Source organism: Ostrea edulis, chromosome 9, assembly GCF_947568905.1.
Source record: "Ostrea edulis chromosome 9, xbOstEdul1.1, whole genome shotgun sequence".
NCBI classification, from domain to species: Eukaryota; Metazoa; Mollusca; class Bivalvia; order Ostreida; family Ostreidae; genus Ostrea; species Ostrea edulis.
Genome location: NC_079172.1, coordinates 26,068,354 through 26,079,341, shown reverse-complemented (window position 1 = coordinate 26,079,341; position 10,988 = coordinate 26,068,354). Strand labels below are relative to the sequence as shown.

General features: G+C 35.9%; 1 protein-coding gene across 1 annotated transcript; it reads left to right on the top strand.

The window, feature by feature from the left end:
- The first annotated feature begins 285 nt into the window (after positions 1-285).
- On the top strand, positions 286-5,357 carry LOC130050486 (uncharacterized). Its single transcript, XM_056150678.1, has 3 exons — positions 286-652; positions 4,384-4,908; positions 5,314-5,357. The coding sequence occupies exons 1-3, from the start codon at positions 286-288 to the stop codon at positions 5,355-5,357; spliced, it is 936 nt and encodes a 311-aa protein (XP_056006653.1).
- Positions 5,358-10,988: the final 5,631 nt, after the last annotated feature.

Below are 10,988 nucleotides of genomic sequence, written 5' to 3'. Positions count from 1 at the left end.
AGAAATGGATATCGATCTAAGTATTAATACAATTTATTTTCCTTACAAAATAAATCATATTATTATAAGCAATGAAAAACTCAATCGCTCTTGAACCCAATAAAACTCATGGAAAATTACTCTATGTTTGAGCATTGTGTCGTCATACTTTGACTTTCATTACGTCACGTTTCGTACAACGGTTGTAAACATACTTCACAAATCAGCTGGGCGTAAAGACTGTTTATTAGAAACTCGATTTGAATTTTGAAGTTTAAATAAAATAAACCCAGCTTTATTGGTAAAATGCAGCCCCGGCAATCTTCTCATTCTGCTGAACCTCGGCCTTTGAAGGAAAAAAGGAAATTTACAGGGAAATCACGTATGCCAGGAAAAAAGCTGAAAGTTCAATCTACACCGACCGCTGTAGCCAATGCAGGTGTAAGCATCAAGGAAGTGGCCTCATCAGTATCTGAATTAATTTTACCCGAGTTAAAGCAGGCGATCCAAACCATTATTACTCAGAGACAAGACAGCGTCCTTTCATCCTCAAGGAACGAACCAGAAACATCAGAAAAATCTGGACCTTCAAGCAGCGTATCGACCGCAAATCCCGATGTAGAACAACGGATAGATGTTTTAATCAATCCAAAACAGCCTGTTCCAAATGAAGGTACTAGTATAGTTCCTTTAAGCGTGGAATCAAACAATTTAGAGCCATGTTTAGAAATAAAAAATGCAATTTTAAGCGTGGACGATGAATTAGGTGCGCACGTACCTCAAGTTACAAAACAGAATATCTTTAAAGGTGAATTTATTGAATTGTACAGTTTACTAGATAGGCATCTAGTCAACGATCAAGAAAACAAAATTGTCTGAAGTAATGGTCAGTTATCTGTCAAACCAGTTAGTCAAAACAAAATACTCGACATTCAAGCATGGTTAGATGCATTTTTTATTTTCATGAGCATATACTTAGTTGCTCATTCTGATCAATCCCAGCAAATGCTTAAATATATGGCAAATGTAAAAGCCGCAGCTGGTCGGTCAACGGGATTTGGTTGGAGGGAATATGACAGACAATTTCGTCTTAAGAAGGCAAGAAATGTTTGTATTCCCTGGAACAAAATCGACCAAGAGTTGTGGCTATTGTACGTAAATTCTTCAAATGTACCTAGACAACAGACATCCCAACAAAAGGGATGTTTTGATTTCAATAACAAAGGTTTTTGTGTTCGTCCTTACTGTCAATATAGTCATATTTGTTTGAAGTGTTCTGGTAAGCACCCTGCTACAAAATGTCAAGTAACAAATCAAAATTCAAACAGATCTATTGTGTCTAATAACCAGGACAAGTCCTCTCCTAGCCTTTTTCGTCGCTCATGGAAAAAACCACAGTCAGCAAACTTTCAGAAATACTGGAACAACACCAATTAATGTACATACATGTAATATGGAGACTTACCTTTCTATTTATCATAAAACTTCAGACGCTAATGAATTAAGGGAAGGCTTTACATATGGCTTTAAAATAAAATATTTAGGCTCTCGTTTTGCATCAACATGTACCAATTTAATATCAACTTGGCAACATCCAGTGGAAGTTAAGCAAAAAATAGACAAGGAAGTCGCTTTAGGTCGAGTTGCAGGTCCTTTTGATCAACTTCCCCTACAAAATTTTAGAATATCACCTATAGGTATTGTGGTTAAAAAAGATGGGGGTTGGCGTTTAATACATCATTTATCATTTCCAGAAGAAAATAGTGTAAACGATTTTATCGATACGGAATATTGTACGGTTCATTACACACCGTTTGACGAGGTATTAGAAATGATTGCAGCATTAGGTAAAAACTCCCTTCTTGCAAAAATGGATGTCAAATCAGCATTTCGTTTATTACCAATACATCCCTCTGATCATGAGTTATTAGGTTTTAAATTTGATAACAAGTTTTATTACGATATGTGCTTACCTATGGGCTGTTCTGCAAGTTGTGCCCTTTGGGAAAAATTTGCCCATTTTTTACAGTGTGTAACAATCACAAAAACAGGCCTAAAAACAATAAACCATTACTTAGATGATTTTATTTTCGCTGCTAAAGAATTCGAGGGCTGTAAATTAATAATGTCAAACTTTCAGAATACTTGTCGTGAATTTGGAATTTCGCTGGCGGAGGAAAAAACCGTTGGTCCTAAAAGTTCATTGGTTTATCTTGGTATAGAAATAGACACAGGGAAAATGGTTATAAGTATAACAGAGGAAAAAACCCATTGCACTTAAGGAATTTATTGAAACAATTTTGGCTAAATCCAAAATAACATTAAAAGATCTACAGTCCTTAGTTGGTTCCTTGAATTTTTGCGCCAAAGCCATTCCCTCAGCCCATGCCTTTAATCGCCGTTTCTGCGATGCCATGTGTGGTATTAGACATTCGTCTCATTTTATAAGGGTCAATGCTGGTATGAAGAGCGACCTACGGGTTTGGTTAAATTTCCTCGAGCAATTCAACGATAGTTTCAATTTTTTGGAAGTTAATTGGTTTTCAAATTTTGAACTTCATTTATATACAGATAGTGCGGGTAATGCTCATCTTGGCTGTGGCGTTTATTTACAAGGCCATTGGGCATATTTTCAGTGGCCTACACAATGGCAGGATTCAGATATAATATTTGATATTACTTTCTTAGAATTAGTTCCAATAGTTTTGGCAGTTCTGTTATTCAAAAACCATTTCCAAAATAAGATAATGTTTCATACCGACAACATTGCTTTAGTATCGATTCTGAATAAAAAGACATCAAAATCTAAAAGAGTTATGGAATTAGTGCGCCCTCTAGTGCTCCATTCAATGGTTAATAATATGTATTTTAAAGCAAAGCATATTTGTGGTTGCAATAATTCAATCGCTGATTCTATTTCTCGAAAACAGTGGGAAAGATTCCGGTCTCTTGCACCAGAAGCGGACCAAAATCCTATACCGATCCCAGAAGATTTCACGAAGATGATATTAGAGCTGAAATAGAGCATTTAACACTTGAATCTATTGCCCCAAACACAAAACTACTGTATTCCAATAGTTTAAAGTTATTTTCTAGTTTCAGGAAGGACTACGGTTTAGAGGAAATTTGGGGACCTCCCCTCTGTAGCAATATTCCATTATCACCTGCATATGGTGTTTATATATCTCAACTAATTCGATATGCAAGAGCTTGTTCTGGGTATAGTCAGTTTTTAAATCGAGGTAATCTACTGACAAACAAGTTGATGGTACAGGGATTTCAACAGTCTCGATTGAAGTCAACATTTCGCAAATTCTATGGTCGTTATAACGATCTCGTTCGTCAATACGACCTCGCATTGGGTCAAATGCTGTCTGACGTGTTTCATACCGATTGTTAAGCCGTTCTTGGCAGACTGATTTTGACTGCGGATAACTCCGTTTACCTGATCAGGATATGGGGCTCACGGCGGGTGTGACCGGTCAACAGGGGATGCTTACTCCTCCTAGGCACCTGATCCCACCTCTGGTGTGTCCAGGGGTCCGTGTTTGCCCAACTATCTATTTTGTATTGCTTGTAGGAGTTATGAGATTGATCACTGTTCGTTATCTTCACCTTGCATATTCATTGCTCACTTATCACTTCGCAATTTAGCGTACAGCACTATATCATCTTATTTAGCTGGTATAAGTTTTAAGTGCAAACTGATAGGCACCACCGACTATACACAATGTTTCATGATTAGAAAACTACTAGAGGGTATAAAACGTTCCCGCAAAACAATTGACCGTCGTTTGCCTATTACTGAAAATATTTTGAAAAACCTCATGTCAAGTTCAAGTTTAGTGTGTTCCTCTAATTTTGAAACATATTTATTTTGCTCGGCCTTTTCCTTAGCATATCATGCCTTTTTGAGAGTCGGTGAATTTACATGCAGTAATACACGCGACATTCGCCATGTTATTGGCATTAACCACATACAAATTTTATTTGACCAGTCACTGAATAAGAAATTATTAAAGATAACAGTTCCATATTCCAAAACTGACCAATCAGGAAAAGGATCGTTAATTCAGTTGAACGAGTCAGATATTACAGTTATTTGCCCTCTTTTTCATTTACAAAGATATTTGTCTGTCAGACCAAAAATTAATGGTCAGCTTTTTGTTCATGTAGACGACAGTCCACTTACCCGTTATCAATTTACATCAGTCCTTAATAAAGCAATAAATAATTTAGGTCTTTCAAATTCACGTTACACTTCCCACTCTTTCCGAATTGGAGCTGCATCGGACAGTTTTTCAAAAGGGCATTCTGAATCCGAAATAATGAAAAAAGGTAGATGGATTTCAAATGCTTATAAAACTTATATTAGGACTTAGTAGAATATATTTTATCACATAGGTCAAGAAAAAAGTATATGGATAGTTGGTTCATCCATTATCAAGCGGGCATTCCAACGAGCTAGCCTCTCAACTGAAAAATCACATCTGGGACTTAGACGTCTAAATTATCACATCCTTTGGCAGGGCAAGGGTGGTCCAACTTGGAAAAAATTGTTCCCTCGCATTCAGTTACTAAGGAGGTATGAATCATTGCCTGAAATTTTAATAATTCACTCTGGGGGTAATGATATTGGTAATGTGCCTTTACTCGAACTTCGATTGAGGATGAAAGAAACATTTCAAAGGATTCGGTCTGAGCTTCCAAACACCCTCCTTGGTTGGTCTCATATTCTTCCAAGATTTTCATGGCGTTACAGCAAAAATGTTAAGTCTCAAAAGATTGCAGTCAAAAGAATTAACAGTTTTATGAGCAAATTGTTCGTTGTGAACAATGGTTTCTATATCAGCTATCCCGAGATATCTTGGGATTCTAGCGGATTGTTTGTTAACGATGGAGTTCATCTATCTGAACTTGGGAGTCTTTGTTTACATAACACATATTTAAGGCTAAAATATTGCTTTCATCCTTGTATGCAGAAGGTCAAAAATTTGGCTGTCAACATTAAACGAGTTATATTTCTGATGTTTAACATAAAAAATGAAAAATATTTTTATCAAAAATCGTGAACCAGTCCCTGAGGAACTGATTTGATTAAAGCTTTATGTAAATCTTATGAAAGGTGAAGATAACAAACAGTGCTAGAAGTTGTGCACCTGCTATTTTGACTGATATGTTTTGAACATTCAAAGACGTTAGGTACTATTTTTTCATTTTGAGGGGGTGTTGTCATTGTCCATAGTACATGTATATCTTAAAAATCATTTAACATATTTGATTCAATCTTTGAGTATATATTATGTATATATAAGGAAGTTATTCATTTTACAGGTGCTTTACTGACTTGTCTGTCTGCCAATCTGTCCGTGTTTTAATCTTGCGTAATGTAAACAAGTTAAAGTTGATACAATTAAAATTAACTGTATACCAAGAGTTTTTTCCGGACTCCATACTTTCGATTGTTATATTCATACCAGTTTTGTTCAGGTTCTGATACCCTAATTTAGCATTTCTTTTATGAGTACCCAATAACAAACATTTTGGGTTTTTTCTTCACTAAAGGTATTCAATGTATAACAACCATATTTCATATCGAGTACATGGATGGTGGGACTTTTGTAATCATGGTATCATTTTGAAGGGTTCATCAAATAAAGATAATCCACCGTAGGAAGTTTGGAAATTTTATTTACTGCTTAATTTATTTCAACTAGCAATTAACATTGAAGTCTATGGGAAGCATGTTTAAATTAATTTATTTTTCAAAGCAATATTGTCCGTCTTCTGAAACAAACGTACTAATTTTTGGCCGGTTACAACACCCGACACCGGTAATAAACTTAATCTTTACTAGCCATGGGTTTTGGGTCAACTGTGCCTTTGTGGACGAATATTCTTGGCTAGCGAAGATTGGGGGGGCGGGGGGTGCCTACATAGTCCGCTTGCATAAACATGTATTATGGTGGTAAATAGAATAATTATATAGTAAATCAAATGAAGTTATATTATAGCTTTTGAACTTATTATACCCCCCGAACGAAGTTCAGGGTGGTATATAGGAATCACTCTGTCTGTCTGTCTGTCCGTCCGTCCGTCTGTCTGTGCAGATTCGTGTCCGGACCGAAACTTTTTTATTCTTTGACTTAGGCATACCATATTTGGCACACAGGTGGATCACCATGAGACGATGTGTCGAGTACCTTCATGACCTCTATATGACCTTGACCTCAAGGTCAAAATTAAAGGGTTTTTTTTTTTTTAAAACGGATTCATGTCCGGGCCATAACGTCTTTGTTCTTTGACATAGGCATACCATATTTGACACATTAGTGTATCACCATGATACAATGTGTCATGTACCTTCATGACCTCTATATGACCTTGGCCTCAAGGTCAAAATTAAAGGTTTTTACAATGGATTCGTGTCGGGGCCATGACTTCTTTGTTCTTTGACATAGGCATACCATATTTGACACATGAGTGTATCACCATGAGACGATGTGTTATGTACCTTCATGACCTCTATATGACCTTGAACTCAAGGTCAAAATTAAAGGTTTTTACAATGGATTCGTGTCAGGGCCATGACTTCTTCGTTCTTTGACATAGGCATACCATATTTGACACATGACTGTATCACCATGAGACGATGTGTCGGGTACCTTCATGACCTCTACATGACCTTGAACTTTGACCTCAAAGTCAAAAGTGACTATAGGGTTTTGACATAGTCATACCATAAGACATGGGTGTATCACCATGAGACTATGTGTCATGTACATTCATAACCTCTTTATGACCTTGACCTTTGATATCAAGGTCAAAATTATAGGTTTATGCCATGGATTTGTGTTCGGACTATATCTTCCTTTTCTTCTACAAAGGCATACCATATTTTTACACTCAGGAAAGAGGTAATTTATACCTATTAACAACACCCTTTGGGAGATTGGGGTAAGCGGGGGGTATTCTTAATGAGCAGTGCTCACAGTACCTCTTGTTTTATTTTTGATTGAGAGGGAGATCGATAGCTACATGTACATGTAGGCTAGACACGTAACATCGTTTTAGAAGGGGGGGGGGGGGCAGTCCTAACCTTGATCAGACGAAACATTCAACATGTAAAGAAAGAAAAATGGGGAAATAAAATATATCAAAATGAAATGGAATGGGTAAATAATCAGAAAGAAATACAAATAACAACAATACCATGGTATTGTTAATAAATCTGTCTACAAGATCAGGAAATATAAATAGAAGTAAGTAAAATGCAAATCGTCAAATCATTTTTGTCTATAGCGGATACCGGTAACTAGAAAGAGTAACATCACAATTTCTTCACAGAGGTGGGAGAGGACTACCAATACCCTACCACAAAAATTTCAGTCCCCTGGGTAGGGGTCTTCGGTGATTCCGAACCCGATGTTTATTCACTAAGTGTAATGCGTTGTGCATAAAACTTGGAGGGGCAGATCTCCGTAACTAGAGAGAGTAACATCACCATTTCTTCACAGTGGTGGGAGAGGACCACTGATACCCTACCACAAAAAATTCAGTTCCAGGGGTAGGGGTCTTCGATAATTCCGAACCCGATGTTTATTCACTAAGTGTAATGCGTCATTTAAAAATATCGGAAGGGCGGATCTCCATAACTAGAATGAGTAACATCAACATTTCTTCACAGTGGTGGGAGAGGACCACTAACACCCTACCACAAAAATTTTCAGTCCCCCGGGTAGGGGTCTTCGATGATTCCGAACCCGATGTTTATTCACTAAGTGTAATGCGTTATGCATAAAAATTGGAGGAGTGGATCTCCGTAACTAGAGAGAGTAACATCACCATTTCTTCACAGTGGTGGGAGAAGACCACTAATACCCTACTACAAAAATCTCAGTCCCTGGGGTAGGGGTCTTCGATGATTCCGAACCCGATGTTTATTCACTAAGTGTAATGCGTTATGCATAAAACTTGGAGGAGCGGATCTCCGTAACTAGAGAGAGTAGCATCACCATTTCTTCACAGTGGTGGAACAGGACCACTAATATTCTACCATAAAAAGTTCAGTCCCCGGAATAGGGGTCTTCGATGATTCCGAACCCGATGTTTATTCACTAAGTGTAATGCGTTATGCATAAAACTTGGAGGGGCGGATCTCCGTAACTAAAAAGAGTAACATCACCATTTTTTCACAGTGGTGGACGAGGACCACTAACACCCTACCACAAAAATTTCAGTCCCCTGAGTAGGGGTCTTCGATGATTCCGAACCCGATGTTTATTCGCTAAGTGTAATGCGTTACATCTATGCATAAAAATTGGAGGAGCGGATCTCCGTAACTAGAGAGAGTAACATCACCATTTCTTCACAGTGGTGGAACAGGACCACTAATATTCTACCATAAAAATTTCAGTCCCTGGAGTAGGGGTCTTCGATAATTCCGAACCCGATGTTCATTCACTAAGTGTAATGCGTTATTTAAAAATGTCGGAGGAGCGGATCTCCAAAACTAAAGAGAGTAACATCACCATTTCTTCACAGTGGTGGAAAAGGACCACTGACACCCTACCATAAAAATTTCAGTCCCCTGGGTAGGGGTCTTCGATGATTCCGAACCCGATGTTTATTCACTAAGTGTAATGCGTTATGCATAAAAATTGGAGGGGCGGATCTCCGTAACTAGAGAGATTACCATCGCCATTTCTTCACAGTGTTTGGGGTTGGTAACTGGCACTCCATCCTTATAATTCCAGTGTGGTGTTGTTTTATGCATATAGAAATTTGAATTGTGAACTGCGTTCTAGAATGTAGTTCGCTATTGAATTGCGAATAGTGAACTGCGAACTGCGTTTCAAAATCTAATTGCCCACTTTCTCTTTATGAAAATATGAAATAAAATTAATCATTCACCACACACATTTTTAGAAAATTAGATTTTTCATATTTTACAAAGGGCAGATAACTCTTCAAAAAAGTCTCAAGTGCAATGAGACGGATTCTAATCATGTACCAGTTATGTGAATTTCATCTACCTCACTTTCATCATTATTTAACAATAAACATTTATGTTGATTTAAATCCTTCAAAATTGTTCATTATCCTTTTGCTATAGTCGTACATTGAATACCTTAATAACACGTGGTTCTGAAAGCACCATCTCTCTATTTCGAGATTAGGGTTAAGATCATAATCCAACACTTCTATATTACTATTGTTAATATAAAGACAACATATCATTTTTGTATCCTTTACATGCAAAGGTGGTATATCATTTACATACAATGTAAGTAATAATTGACTAAAAAGGGATTCCATCTGTTAGTGAAAGACACAAGGGTGTATCTTTGTAATGTGATGCAGGTCATATAGAAGATTAGACTTGCTCAAGTCACTATATTTAATAATCGGTGCTCTCTTTAACACGTTTTAATAATGCCAAACATATGTTGGTGATTTTTTTTTTATTGTTTGATTTTTTATTTGACATTCACATTATATACATACATGTAATTTAACTACACAATAATACCACCAATATTCATGTGCAAAAGACATTTTCGTAAATATAAAGAGAGAGAAAGAAAGAAAGAAAGAAAGAACACATAAAACAAAGCGGGACATGGAACACAATCTTAAGGTAAAAAAAAACTTTTTAATACACTAATACAACCAATTTATCATAAATAGTTTGCCAGTATCTCTCAAACTTCCTATACCTTCAGTTTTTCAACAACAAAAGTTTTTCAACTGTAATTCTATCAGTGATAATTTTTTTGGATGCATCTATACTTCATTTACATATACTTGAGAATTTACTGATATAAATATACTGCTTTATCATCAGAATTATCAAATTTTCCACCTTGTGTATATTCTTATTAGCAAATTTTCCAAAAAGAATTGCTTGTCTATGAAAACTAATATGCCTGTCCAGTTTTTCGCAAAGCCATTCTTCAATTCCATATCAGATCTCTTTCCCACATGGACATTCTACAAATATGTGATCAATAGTTTCAAAATCCCTCTTGCAAAATGTGCAAATTGGGGATTCAACAATTCTAAGTTGATGTAAATAATAGTTACATACAAATAGTGTGTGCAAGATTTGAAACTGTATCCATTGCAATTTAGATTCTTGAGTTGTTTTAAAAGGAAGTTCAAATGAATTTGTCCATTCTAGCTCTGAAAAACCTTCTGTTTCTTCCCATTTTGATATAGATTTCATTTTGGTTGCTTTATGGCTTATCAATTGCTTATACATATCTTTACAACCTTTTTTATCTTTGAAATATGTTGAAATAGTAGAGGGAATAGGCAAAAGTGGTTTTGTAGTTCTTGCATTGTCTTGTATAAGAACTTGTCTTTGTTGGATTGCATTCTTTAGTCCTGCATATTCTACAAAAATCATTTTAACTTTCAAAACCATTTTATGTTGGTGATATTTAAGTAATGTAGATAGCAGATATTTAGATTTCTGAAACTACAGTAAAATTTGGACGAAATATAGAAACAACATAGAGACTTGAGCAAGTCTAGTACATTTATGTAGAAGATACTCAGCGTGGATTATAAGAAAGTACACGTACATGTGAAGAGCACAAACCGGGACCTGATATACATGTTATACGTCATAAAGGTTACTAGAAATATGCACTAGCGGCTTCCTTTATGTTAACAATTAGGAACTTTAGATGTTTTCAAATGATATGTTACACTACTAAATAGCCAAAAAGCGAAGGTTTTATAGTGTTATTAAATTGTTTGCTTATATTCAAATGATTTTTCTGTAGATATTCATCACAAATAAAAGGGATTTACTTTTTTATTATTAATCTGTAAACAACAAAATGTAAAACACCTCCATTATACTATCTTGGCGTGTAAAACGTTGCAATATTTTACAAATTTTGATCTATATGCAGAAATCTTGATTTATATTCAACAATCTTTACAAAAGCTGGATTTATATTCGATGATTCTTACATCGATATGAGAAAATCTTGATG